Here is a 14,987-nt window from a genome sequence, read left to right as displayed (position 1 = left end):
GAGAATGATTTAACTTTGTTGAACGACGGCACACATACTTATACACATCTTCCATCAGGAAATACTACAGCTATAGACCTATCTATATGTTCTCCAATACTATTTCCAAGACTTGATTGGTCAGTGCACAGTGATCCTCTCAGCAGTGATCACTATCCAATAATCATCACCATGGCACTAGGAACCACATGCAAGTCACGCAAAACTCCCAGATGGAAAATAAATGAAGCAGATTGGGAAACTTATAAAACATTAGCAAAACTAAATGTTGATACCATCAAGCAAAAACCGTTAGATGCAGCAGTACAATATATAACAAATAAAATAATTCAAGCTGCTGAACACTCTATCCCAAAAACATCGTCTCACTTTCCAACACATCCAAAATCATGGTGGAATGCAGAATGTGCGCAGACTAAGAAAGAGCGAAACAAAACCTGGAATACTTTTCGCAGATATCCAACTTTAGAGAACCTCATATTGTTCAAGAAGGCACGGGCAAGAGCCAGATATATTAGGCGGGCCAGTAGGAAAGAATCCTGGATAAAATTTGCATCTACATTAACAAGTTCCACACCATCTAAAACTGTTTGGAATAAAATTAACAAAATGAGTGGCAGATACCCGATTACCCCAACTCCGATCCTAAACTGGAATGGACAAGTCACTGCAGAGCCATCAGAAATAGCCAATGCACTGGGCGAAACCTTCGCCAGAATATCAGCGACCACTTCATATACTCCCAGTTTTCAAATATACAAGGCAAGAATGGAAAGACATAAACTGAATTTTTCCACAAGAAATAATGAAGAGTACAACCTACCCTTAACATTCTACGAATTGAAACACGCTCTATCCCAGACAAAGCAAAGTGCTGTAGGTCCAGACCAAATCCACTATATGATGTTAAAACAACTCGATGATCAATCCCAAATGGCATTACTAGAACTATATAACAGAATCTTCTTAGAAAACCAATTTCCAGACAGTTGGCGTCATGCAATAATTCTTGCTTTCCCAAAATCGGGGAAAGACCTCTCTGACCCACGCAACTACCGTCCAATTGCTCTAACCAGTTGCCTGGGAAAAGTTATGGAGAAAATTATCAATGCTCGTCTAACATGGTTTTTGAACAGAAATAACCTCCTCAATCCAGCACAGCATGGTTTCAGAAAAAATCGTTCAACACTAGATTTACTGATCAAATTAGAAAACAGTGTGCGGAATGCCTTTATCCGAAAAGAGCACCACGTAATGATATGTTTCGACATAGAAAAAGCTTACGATACTGCGTGGCGTTATGGAATTATTCAAAACCTATACCACCTTGGATTACGTGGACATCTTCCTAAATATATTCAAAATTTCTTACCCCACAGGTCATTTCAAGTTAGATTGCAGAATACTCTTTCAAAAGTTTTCACCCAAGAAGAGGGTGTACCTCAGGGGTCTGTGCTTAGCACAACCCTCTTTGCTATCAAAATAAACTCCATAACTGAGCATATACCAAAACCTATTGATACCGCTTTATACGTTGATGATTTCAGTATGTCCTATCATTCTCAGAGTATGCGAACTATAGAACGGCAGTTACAGGGAGCAATAAATAAAATAAGTCAATGGGCACAAACAAATGGCTTCCGGTTTTCCACACAGAAAACTGCATGTATACACTTCTGTAGGAAACGAAACCTACACCCAGATCCTGAACTTAAACTAGATGGATATATGATCCCAGTTGTACCAAACATAAGATTCTTAGGACTTCTCTTAGATAAAAAACTGACATTCCTTGAACATATTAAGCAACTAAGACATTCTTGCATCAAGAAGTTAAATCTACTCAAAGTTCTCTCCGCAACAACTTGGGGTGCAGATCGACAGACACTACTTAAACTTTATCGAGCAATAGTGCGTTCCAAGCTGGACTATGGAGCACCAGTTTACGACTCTGCAAGACCAAGTGCACTGAGATGGTTAGATCCCATACACCACAGTGCACTCCGTATAGCACTTGGAGCTTTTCGCACTTCACCTGTACAAAGCCTATATGCAGAAGCCCATGAACCTTCACTACAACTTAGACGACAGAACCTATTATTACACTATGCTGCAAAGATAAAATCCATCACCGACCATCCAAATAGAGAGGTTCTGTTTTCATCGTACTTGGAAAATGTATACCAAGCCCATCCACGAATAAACCGCCCTTCCAACATCCGACTAAAAGATTTACTGTTATGCCGAGAGCTTAATTATGATAGCATAGCTACCACGACTACACACATTATTCCACCATGGATCATAATTCAACCTGTGTGTGACCTGCATTTCCAATCTTGGGGGAAAACAAATCTCCCGAGAACAAACTACCAGCAACTACATGCAGCATACAAAGAAAAATATGAACATTCAACTTTCATATACACAGATGGCTCAAAAACAGAAACTTGTGTAGGAGCTGCGATTCACTCTGAAGACTGTACTCTCATCCAACAACTTCCAAAAGAATGCAGCATCTTTACAGCAGAATTACAAGCCATTTTGATGGCCGTAAACAAAATTAAACATGAACAGATAGCAGACAGCATAATTTTCACGGACTCGCTTAGCTCTGTCATTGCTTTACAGAATGCCAATACTAAAGCACACCCAGTTTTACAACAGGTACAATATACAGTATCTAAGCTATTGCAAAATAATCACAAGATCAGTTTCTGTTGGATTCCAGGCCACACAGGAATAACTGGGAATGAAAAAGCAGATAAAGCGGCAAGAGAAGCTGCTACCTCTTACTATGCATTCCGCTCAATACCATATACCGATTACAAGTCGTTAATCCACCAAAGCAGTTTAAAACAATGGCAACAACATTGGAAAGATCAAAGTAACAACAAACTTCGTGTAATTAAACAAACACTCCGACCATGGACTACCAGTTGCCGATCCAACAGACACGAAGAAGTGATCCTTGCTCGATTGCGAATTGGGCATACCCATATGACCCATTCTTACCTACTCAGAGGTGAAGACCCTCCTCAGTGCCAAAACTGTCAAGTTCCACTCATTGTACATCACTTCATGGTGAACTGTCCAAGATTTACTTCAGAACGTATAAAAGCCTTTCAAATAACCACGAACGCACAAAACAACCTAACGCTCAAAACAATTTTAGATAACCGGCCAAATATTACCGACGTTTTCTTTTTCCTTAAGTTAATCGGATACTACCAATACATATAAAAATAAATAGTATAACATTTACCAAAAAGTTACGTAATTATAAAATAAAATCTTGGCTTCCCATCTGAACAACATAATAAAAAATGTCGAAATATGAAACTCTAACCTAGATTAGGCGCACTATAGCCTAAGCTGCTCTTGCGCCAATAGCTCTCAAACAACAACAACAACAATCCAAAGTTCAATGTGGTTTCCGAAGGAACAGGTCAACACTTGACCATCTTATAAGACTGGAAACATCTATCCGAGATGCTTTCCTTAAACGTGAACACCTGGTGTCAATTTTCTTTGATATCGAAAAAGCGTATGACACGGCCTGGAGATTTGGAATCTTAAAGGATATCCATGATCTGGGTCTGAGGGGCCATCTAGCCTTCTTCATTAAAAATTTCTTATTGAACCGGTCATTCCAAGTTCGTGTCGGCTCTGTTTATTCTCAATCTTTTTGTCAAGAAGAAGGAGTCCCCCAAGGGTCAGTGTTAAGTGTTACGCTTTTCGCTATCAAAGTTAATTCTATTACTGAACAACTTCCTCGAACCGTAAACAGCGCCCTCTTTGTTGATGACTTTACCATCTTCTGTCAGTCATGCAACATGAGGGTTATTGAACGACAATTGCAGCATGCCATTGACCATGTAAAAACTTGGGCAATGGCTAATGGTTTCAGGCTATCATCACAGAAGACCGTCTGCGTACATTTTTGTCGCAAACGGAACCTTCACTCTGAACCAGAACTCAAACTTGGACAACACATCATTCCAGTAGTACCTGAGACAAAATTCTTAGGTCTCACATTCGATAAGAAGTTGACATTTTTACCACATATCCGTCAACTGCGAACAAGGTGCACGAGGGGATTGAATCTCCTTCGTGCCATCTCCTCAAATAAATGGGGGGCAGACCGATGCACTTTACTGCGTCTTTATCGTACACTTGTTCGTTCAAAATTAGACTATGGGTCCCAAGTGTACGCATCGGCTAGAAATAGCGTACTACGGTGGCTAGACCCACTGCACCACCAAGCCATCCGTACTGCAACTGGAGCATTCAGAACATCTCCCGTCCAGAGTTTATACGTCGAAGCAGGTGAACCACCACTATTGCTCCGACGAAAGCAATTGTCGCTAAACTATACCTTCAAACTAAAATCCCTGCCAGACAACCCAACGTGGGCTTGTGTTTTTGAGCCACGATGGGAAACGCTTTATAAAACCCGTCAGACTGCTAACCGATCCTTTGGCATCCGTGTCCAAGATCTGCTCAGAGAGCTCAACATTACGGTAGACAATGTTGCAAAGTCACCAAGGCATCTACTTCCACCCTGGCATGCTCGCTTACCATCATGTGACTTCTCCATAAAACGTTGGGGTAAAGCCATAACTCCGTCCTCTGTCTACCAACAACTCTATGCTGCCCATCGATCCGATTACTCTGATTTCTTGCCTGTGTTCACTGATGGCTCGAAGTCAGAGTTGTCTGTAGGATCTGCTGCTGTCTTTCCAGATTGTACTATATCTGGGAAGATTCCCCTCGAATGCAGCATATATACAGCTGAGTTGTATGCTATAGAGCTAGCCTTGGACCACATTAAAACCCGGAAGCATCAAAGATGTATGGTGTACACTGACTCTTCAAGTACACTGCAGGCTTTATCGGGGATGAGATATAATCCTCATCCAATATTGACCCGGGTTCAGCAGACTTTACATTCTTTGTTTGAGAGTTCACTCGATATCCGTTTCTGCTGGATCCCAAGCCACATTGGGATCAGGGGAAATGAACTGGCTGATGCTGCGGCCAGATCACCAGAACCCCAAAACACGTATTGCCTGTTAGTCCCTTATACAGACTACAGGCAAATAATACACCAAAAGATTAATTCCCAATGGCAACAATCTTGGCATGAGCAAGTCACAAACAAGCTCTATCAGATAAAGCCTGTAATCGGACATTGGCAGTCTAGTCTGCGCAGGAACCGCAGAGAGGAAGTTGTTTTAGCTCGCCTCCGCATAGGACACAGTCATCTTACACATGCTTTTCTGCTGAGGGCAGATGACTGTCCTATGTGCGAGAACTGTGGCACCATTTTAACTATTTATCACATTTTAACCGTGTGTCCACGTTTTACCCCTGAACGTGATTTTTATTTCACCGCTTTTAGTCATCTGGCTGAGCCTTATACACTCAGCCAGATTTTATCCGACAATGACCACGTGTCTGCTGTTTTTAGCTTTTTAAAATCAATAAACGTTTTCACTTATATATAAAATTTACATTTTATTGTGAAATTTTGTTGATTTACCTTTTATACATTTGCTAAATTTTTTGACATAGTGACCTAATTAATTAGGTCACTGAAAGTTTACTCTTTTATACATGACCTGGTCTTGGCGCATTATAGCCTAAGTTGCTAATGCGCCAATAAAACCCAAATCAAACTCAAACTCAAACGCACAGTGTATATTCATACAAAAAACGAATAAGCGCATTATAGCCAAAACAGCTTAGGTCCAACAAACCCCCACAACGATCTTTCTCGCACACGATTCCTGACCTTCTAGAAGAGGATTACGATGCTCCCGTTTCTGGTAATTTATTGAGACTGCGTAGCCTCAATACTAATGTGTGTAATGAATTCTAATGGAGAGAAAACTGAAATAAAATGAAATCAGAGCAACAGAAGAAGCAAACTGGCATCGAAATCAGCAAATCATTTACGACAGACCGAAGACAACGGTTTAAACTTAAAGCAATCAACGGAACTTACTTGAACGAAAATCAGGAGTAAATCTTGATGTGGCCGTTGAAGTCGAGTACCCTTATCTACATCTCGGAATGACAAGAACTCCAAATACTGGAGTTTTTGGAATTTCTCATCGTCAAGGCGCAAAATGTAAAGCGAGATCCATAAGGAAGGGTCCATTGCGATACCATGGAGGTTGAAGTGAGAAGGAGAAGAAAGAAAAGAACCTGAATTGCGCGAGTAAAACCACGAGTAAAATTTCTTTTTTTCCTACCCTCATGCAATTCAGTGAAGTTCGCATTTCCCCTTTGATCATTGGCCTCAGCTGCCAATGCCCCATTAAAAACTAAATCCTCGTCATCACTCCTTCGATCTCTTACATTTTAGTGGGTGACGACGTTCCTATCATTTTGTTTTTTTTTCCCTCACTTCCTTTCTGCGCTTTAGTGATTATCGAGTCTCGATTAAATGGCGTTGATGAGGATCGAATGTGTAAATCGTGAAATTCTCTTTACTGATATTTTAAATTAGAATGATTTAAGGATTTTCGGCAGAAATATTTTCTTTGAAGGAGTAATTGACGTTTCGTTGCTCACTTTGCAGCCTACTTCCGGCATTTGGAGTGTTTCAGGAACATCTCTAAGGAGCTTAGACACTGCAACGAAATGCACGAAAGAAATATAATGGACATTGCGAGGAGTTTGCAGAAAGAAGAGGACGCCGAAGAAAAGTTGTTTACAACATGCTGGTAAGTTCGTTGTTTCCTTATAACTGCTCTCATCTGTCTTTATTTAGTATAGTGTGTTTAGGGTCTAACGGCACCAGGGGTTTCCCCCACCTCCGCGTAGTATACATTGTGGTGTGGTACAGAACACTGTAGACGCCAGAGGTTTAAAAGTGTATGGATATTGTGGTGGGTAATGTTTTGTACCGTCGTTCATCTGGTCTTTTAGCCGGTGGGTCTCATATGAGACCCACCGTTGCCCACACTATACCTTGTGGAGGCAGACCAGGTACACCAGTATTTTAGAGATTTACTCTGGCAGGTCCTGCCACCTAATTTCCTGAGATTTCGGTGGCTAGGACCTAAAAAAAAAAAAAAAAGTGGAGGGGGTAAGAAACGCTAGAAATTGGGTCAGGCCGAAAGAGATATAAGTTATGCGGGGTAGAGTTAAATTTTTTTTTCTTTTTTTTTTAGTGTGGGGCTTCTGTAGTTTTGACAAGGGTCAAGCGCTAGTCGCAAGATAGCTAGAGAGGGAAGGGAGACTGAAGACTGGGGAGTGAAAGACAGAAATATGGGGTCAATAGTGAAGTTAACCCCGAAAGTCAGTGGGGCAGGCCCATGCCTCACCAGGTGAAGATAGGGGATGGCAGGGGGGGTACAGAGTAACCATCCCCCTGCCAAGGGAAGGGATGGAAAGTGAACCGAGTGAGGGTACCCGGTTCAGATCGCCTAATGATGTTTCGGCAGCAAACTGCACAATGTCTTTGTCAGGTCTTCGTATGCCATTCCTGGGACATGTTGTCCCGTCCGTGTGAGTGGTCGAGTCCGGATAATGACTCCAGTTTAAGCCAGTGGTCAGATCCAGGTTAAGTTAATGATTAGTTTTTCAGATTGTAGCTGTTAAGTTTTTGTTTGGTTGACACATCTAAGGATCTTTATTCTGGATGACGAGTGGTCGGTTTGTAGGAAAATTCCAGCTAAGGTTGTGGGTATGTTTTAGCATTAGCATTAGCATTAGTAGAGGCATTTGATGCAAGAAAGCAAGCTTATGCAGCATCAGCCAAAAAAAAAAAAAAAAAAAAAAAAAACACTTCCACTTCACCCCTCTGTTCGTTCAAAATACCTGTCCAGCTGAGCCTTAAACTTATTTAGGCTATCAACCTCCACCACAAGGGATGGAAGTCTGTTCCACCAACCAACCGCCCGCTGGCTAAAGGCAAATTTCCGCATGTCTATCCTACATCTGTCTTTCCTCAATTTGAATTTATGCCCTCTCAGGTGATTTTTCTGAGCTAGAGGAAGAATCCCATCAGCATTGAGCATGCTTAAACCATTCAAGGCTTTATACACCTCTATCAGATCACCTCGCTGGTGCCTAGTCTCCAGACACTGTAATTTGCAAAACTTAAGCCTTTCTTCGTAAGAGCACCCCTTTGTTCCATTCACTAATCTTGTTGCCCTTCTCTGTACTCGTTCCAGCAGCTCTACATCCTTCTTGAAATTAGGCCTCCAGACCTGTATACAGTACTCTAGGTGTGGCCTGACCATCGCCTTATACAATGGAATAATCACCTCCTTATCCCTGCTGGAAAAATTCCTGTATATCATTGACAATACTCCATGAGCTACTCTTGCAGCCCGTCTGCACTGCTCAGAGAACTTCATATCTGCCTGCACAACCACCCCCAAGTCCCTTTCATTCTCTACCACTGTCAGTGTTGTACCACAGAGTTGATACGTTGCTCTGGGGTTGCTGTTTCCCATGTATAGTACTTTACATTTGTCAATGTTAAACTTCATTTGCCACCTCTCAGCCCATCTGCTCAACCTTTCCAGATCCTGTTGCAGCAGCATAGTGTCAGTAGTGTCCTTGACAACCCTGCCAACCTTTGTATCGTCTGCAAACTTGGACATTAAGCCCGATATACCATCATCAGTATCATTTATAAATACAGAAAACAATAATGGACCAAACACTGAGCCCTGAGGGACTCCACTAATAACATCAGTCCACGATGAGCAGTGTCCATTGATTACCACTCTCTGTCTTCTCCCCCTCAACCACCCCTTTATCCATAGCAGCAATTTGCCTCCAATGTCACACTGCTCCAATTTGTGTAGCAGTCTTCCATGTGCAACAGTATCAAAAGCCTTTCTAAGATCCAAGTATATAATATCAAAGTTATTCCCTGCATCCAGTTCTTTTGTGACTGCATCATAGTATCCAATCAAATTGGTCAGGCAAGACTTCCCCTTAACAAAACCATGCTGTGTCTGAGCTATAACTGAAGTCTTGTCTAAATGATCCTGCAGTGCTTCTTTAACCAGTGCCTCCATTAATTTTCCTGGAACAGAAGTTAAGCTCACAGGTCTATAATTACTTGTGTCAGCCTTTGATCCTCCTTTGTGAATTGGGGTCACATTTGCACATTTCCAGTCTATGGGTACCTCCCCTGAGTCCAAGGAAGCTCTCATAATTATGGCTAAGGGTTTGCTTACTTCCTTTGCTGCCTCCTTTAATATAACTGGATAGATCCCATCCACCCCGGGTGCCTTTCTTGTGTTTATCTTCAACAGTTTCTGGCCCCGACTGCCAAGCGAGTGATCAAAGCGATATACAAAGCGATTTGAAAGCGTCTTTTTTCCAAGCGACTGATTAGAGAGTTTGTTAAAACCTTTTCTTTTATAGAGTAATTTATTTTGGCTCTTCCTAAATAAAGGAGTAAGCTTCCTGACAAGAAAGGAAAGACACCTTTCTATTATATATATAAGTAACTTCTCTAACACACTAACCACTAACCACTTTTCGCTTGGTCACTGGTGGCACCGCTCCTGCCTCCACGTGGCGGGGCCGGTAACCTGGGAGAAGAAAGTCCCTCTCCCGGGGCTAAAAGGAGCAAACATGGAATTTGATAATTTTCCTCCAATTGAGCCTCGACGCTCATCAGGTCCAAAAGTCAATGACACAGATCATGACACATCACAGTCGAAAAGACTGCGAACTGACAAAGAGCAACAGGAATTCCCATCTTTCCTAATTTTACTCCTTGACAAACATATGCATGAATACGCTCTCCCCATTTCTGATACAGAAATGCTTGGAAAGCTCATCAGGTTCGCCTAAAATGGTGAAAAGGCTTAGATCCGGAGATTTGCTAATAGAAAGTGCGAGTCGTAAGCAATCAGAGACTCTGCTGAACCTCTCAACCTTTGGTGGTATTCCAGTACAAGTTACACCCCATGCAACACTAAATACCTCCAGAGGGGTAATTTCTGAGTGAGATTTGATGAATGTCACAGATGAAGAACTGGTCCAAGAATTAAAAGAACAGAAAGTCTCAGAAGCTAAGCGGATTATGATCAGAAAAGATGGTCAGCTTGTTCCCACACGGAACATCATCCTAACGTTTGGCACACCAAATTTACCATTGAATGTTAAAGCCGGCTATCTAAACTGCCGTGTAAGACCATACATTCCTAATCCCATCAGGTGTTATAAGTGCCAAAAGTTTGGGCACTCTCAGACCGTCTGTCGAGGGGATGCAGTGTGCCCAAACTGTGGTTCAAAATCTCACACACAAACAGAATGTGATGCTGAAACGCCACATTGTCCGAACTGTCAAGGCCAACATCCCGCTTATTCAAGGACCTGTGAACTATGGAAAACAGGAAAAAAGATACAAAAGTACAGAGTAGAACGGAAAGTTACGTACCAGGAGGCGAAGAAACAAATTATGCTTACGACACCAAAATATACCTATGCAACAGCAGCAAAGAAATTCCAGTCAGCCACCACTCAAACAGACGTTTCAATTCCCCCAACCATATCTATTTCAGATTGGGCCCGAAAAATACTCTCAACTTCACAGCAATCCTCTAAACAACAACATGCAACAGATCGTGCAAGCGTGCTGTTACATCTATACCGCTCACTAATCAGATCCCGGTTAGACTATGGGTCTCCTGCATATGACTCAGCCAGGCCAAGTGTATTGAAATGGCTTGACCCTGTACATCACAGTGCATTAAGAGTTGCACTGGGGGCTTTTCGCACATCACCAATCTTAAGCCTGTATACCGAAGCCTATGAACCACCGTTACACCTTAGGCGTGAAACTCTACTACTAAATTATGCAGCCAAAATCAGCAGTCTCCCACATCATCCCATGTGGCAATACCTCTTCACGCCAAAATGGAGAGAAATCTATCAAACTAAACGGCGTTACAACAAACCATCTGGCATTAGGCTTGAAGCTTTGATCACAAGCTGGGGCCTGAAGTTTTCTAACACCCTCCAGGATACTAGCATGGAAACGCAGCCATGGCTTCCCATGGCTCCAGTAAATATTGATAGACATTTTCAGCAATGGGGAAAGAATAGTTTCTCCGAAATCAACATTAGACAAATACATATGGCTCACTCTACAGAGTTTAGCAGCTTCATTCAGCTATACACAGATGGATCCAAAACTGGTAATAAAGTTGGCACAGCTGTAGTACTACCAAATGCCACCATCTCCAGACAGCTCCCACCAGAATGCAGTAATTATACCTCAGAGTTATATGGTATTCTACTAGCCCTAGAGAATATAAACGAAGCCTCGTACGCTAAATCCATCATTTATACGGACTCGTTGAGTGCTGTTAATGCTCTACAGTGTAAATCCTTCCCTAGTCATCCTCTGATACAGAAAATTTTAGCACAGTTATTAGCACTTCATGGACGTGGACAGCTCGTAATATTTTGCTGGATCCCTGGACACGTTGGAATCGTAGGAAACGAGCAGGCAGATTTAGCCGCTAAAATTGTTACAAATGAGATACCATCAAATTTCAGGACTCCATATATTGATCAAAAGTCTTTTATCAAACAGACATATAAAGAAGTGTGGACACGCTTGTGGAAAGATCAGAAAAATAATAAACTTTTTGAAATCAAGAGAGAACCCAAGCAATGGCAATCCAGCATGAGAAGAAACAGAAAGGAAGAAACTATTTTAGCCAGATTACGCATTGGTCATACTTTCCTCACTCATAGCTATCTACTAACAAACAGTGACCCTCCACAATGCAGTAATTGTTTATGCCCACTAACAGTAAAGCATATCATCATCGAATGCCCGCAATATCAAAAAGAACGGAAAACAGCTTTTTCCTCTAATTTTCATAATTACAATCATTTAACACTGCAGTGTGTTCTAGGAGATCGAGAGAACATAGATGACATTTTTCTTTTTCTAAAATTTATTAATAAATATCACCTTATCTGAACTGCTATCTCCTGTAAGAAAAACGAAGGAAATATCAGACAGTAATTAGTGCATTATAGCCTAAGTTGCTGATGCACCAATAACTCTAACAAACAACAACAACAACAGATCGTGCAAGTAATACACCAATTACAGTACCATCAAATGTATCGCAGTCCTCCTCAGAAATCATAAAAACTAAGATAGTAGCTCCAATGCAAAAAACTCAGCCAAATTTAACAAATATGGATACAGATGAAACCATTAACCAGGATGAGCCAATCTTAGATCTACACGCAGAAGATGACATGGACACCGGACGACCTATTTTCTCGAAAAAAGAAAGAATAAAATTGGAGAGACAGAAACAGACTGGACCTAAAAGGCAGACTGAACCAAACCCAACTACTAAAAACAAATAATGGATCACATCATACAGTGGAACTGTAGAGGACTACGTAGCAACATTGATGATATCTATGACCTAATCCAACAGTACAGTCCGGTAAGCATTTGTTTACAAGAAACCAATCTACCATCACAAGTAATCCCAAAAATCAAGAACTATACTATATATCAGCATAACAGAAATAACAATAACACTGTGTATGGAGGTGTGGCCATTCTTGTAAACTCAAGAATTCCTACTAACCATATTCCACTGCAGACCCCCTTAGAAGCAGTAGCAGTACGTGTCTCCCTAGGAATCCTGTTAACAATAGTGTCTATCTACCTATCACCAAACAAAGTATATACTTATAATGATCTAGAAGAACTTCTGCTGCAGATCCCACCCCCCTTTTGTTTATTGGGGGATTTTAATGCCCACCATCCACTCTGGGGCTCCCCGCATACAGACAGACGAGGAAAAATTCTGGAATCGCTACTTGACAAATGTAATCTAACACTGCTGAACACTGGTGCAGATACTTACATTCATTTCGCTACTAGAACAACTACAGCTATAGATTTAACAATCTGCTCTCCAACATTGTATCCCCTCATTCGATGGTCAACAATGGATAATCCCCTAAACAGTGACCATTATCCGATAATTTGTGAAATCCAAACATCTAGAATACCTCAGGCTAATAATATGCACTTAAAATGGAAATTTTGCAAAGCAGATTGGAAGTTGTTTGCTTCTAATATCTCATTCGACAATGAAATTATCAGAAATAAATCCATCGATGATGCTACACAACACATCACAGTTGAGATCCTAAATGCCGCAACCAAGGCTATACCCAAAATCCGTACTGGTTCTTCTAAACATGCAAATTTGTGGTGGAGTGATGCGTGCCAGCTTGCCAAAAAAGAGAAAAATCGGGCATGGAACCTATTTCGAAAACACCCAACAACGGAGAACCTTATAAATTTCAAAAAACTGAAAGCAAAAGCACGATTTGTAAGAAAAAAGGCTAAAAAAGATTCTTGGATTCAGTTTGCCTCTACTATAACGAAAGATACCAATAGCAGAATAATCTGGAATAAAATAAAAAAACTGAATGGACGATTCTTACCAACGCCCAATACAATACTGAAATGGAACGGGCAAGACTTATCTTCTCCAAATGATATAGCCAATGCTCTTGCAGAAAACTTTGCCAAAATATCAGATATTGCTGCATATCAATCATCCTTTCAGCAACATAAAAGAAGGGTTGAGAAATGCAAATTAAATTTCAGCACAAAACTAACACATCCATATAATCAGTCGTTTACGTTTTTGGAACTACAGGACGCTCTAAAAAAATCAACGAATGGGGCATCAGTTCCTGATGGGATTTATTATCTCATGCTGCAACATCTAGACAAAAAGGCGTTAAACTCCCTATTGCTGTTTCTGAATCGGCTCTTCTCCGAAAGCCACTATTCTCACTCATGGTGTCATTCAACAGTGCTAGCGTTTCCTAAAGCTGGAAAAGATCAGACGAATCCATGCAACTATAGACCAATATCCCTTACCAGCTGTTTGGGCAAGACATTAGAAAAGATGATACACAATAGGCTTATATGGTACATAGAATCTCATTCAGTCATTAACTGTAATCAATATGGCTTCCGCAAAAACCGATCCACATTAGACTTGATGGTGAAAGCAGAGTGTAGTATACGAAACGCCTTTATCCGAAAAGAACATTTTGTCATGGTGTGCCTAGACATTGAAAAAGCATTTGACACCACCTGGCGCTATGGCATTCTACAAGACCTCTATGCCATAGGACTCAGAGGTCGGCTCCCAATGATCATAGAGAGTTACCTTAAAAATAGAACTTTCCAAGTGAGATACCGTAATGCTCTTTCACAATCTTTTGTCCAAAGAGAAGGTGTACCACAGGGATCGGTACTCAGTGCTACACTCTTTGCTCTCAGGATAAACAATTTAGTGCCCAACATGTTGGGTAACGTAGACACCTATCTGTATGCTGATGATCTTGCAATATCCTGCCATTCACAGAATATGCGTTCCATTGAACGACAACTGCATCTTTCCATAAACAAAATAGTGTCATGGACTTCACATAATGGTTATCGTCTATCCGCAACCAAAACTGTAGCCATTCACTTTTGTAAAAAACGTCAGTTACATCCAGAACCTGAATTAACATTGGGAAATAAACCGATACCAATCACTAACAATATCCGATTCTTGGGCATGACATTTGACACCAAACTGACATTCCAGAAGCATATACTACAAACACGAACTATCTGTATGAAAAAGCTGAATATACTTAAAGTTATCTCATCCATGACATGGGAGCTGATCGCTATACTCTGCTCCATCTATACAGAGCTTTAATAAGATCGCGATTAGATTATGGCGCTCCAGTTTATGATTCCGCTCGAAAGACTCTGTTGGCCTGTCTTGACACAGTACAACACAGTGCGCTCAGGATTGCTCTTGGGGCATTCAGGACTTCGCCAATCAAAGCCTATATATAGAAGCCAATGAACCTCCACTCCATCTACGGAGAAAGATGCTGCTCCTAAACTATGCAGTTAAAATAAATAGTTTTCCATA

At 41.1% G+C, this 14,987-nt stretch overlaps 1 protein-coding gene across 1 annotated transcript in view; it reads left to right on the top strand.

The window, feature by feature from the left end:
• LOC150078589 (uncharacterized) overlaps positions 1 to 14,987 on the top strand; it is a 316,484-nt gene that overhangs the window by 277,067 nt on the left and 24,430 nt on the right. The window contains exon 4 of the mRNA XM_090385338.1: positions 6,590 to 6,734. Coding sequence (XP_090241464.1) covers positions 6,590 to 6,734 — 145 coding nt within the window. The remainder of the gene's footprint in view (positions 1 to 6,589; positions 6,735 to 14,987) is intronic.

The sequence above is a fragment of the Mastigoproctus giganteus genome, chromosome 11 (genome assembly GCF_048544385.1).
Source record: "Mastigoproctus giganteus isolate SK-2022 chromosome 11, ASM4854438v1, whole genome shotgun sequence".
Lineage (NCBI taxonomy): Eukaryota > Metazoa > Arthropoda > Arachnida > Uropygi > Thelyphonidae > Mastigoproctus > Mastigoproctus giganteus.
Note: the sequence above shows the minus strand (reverse complement) of the source record. Positions and strands in the feature narration are given on the sequence as shown.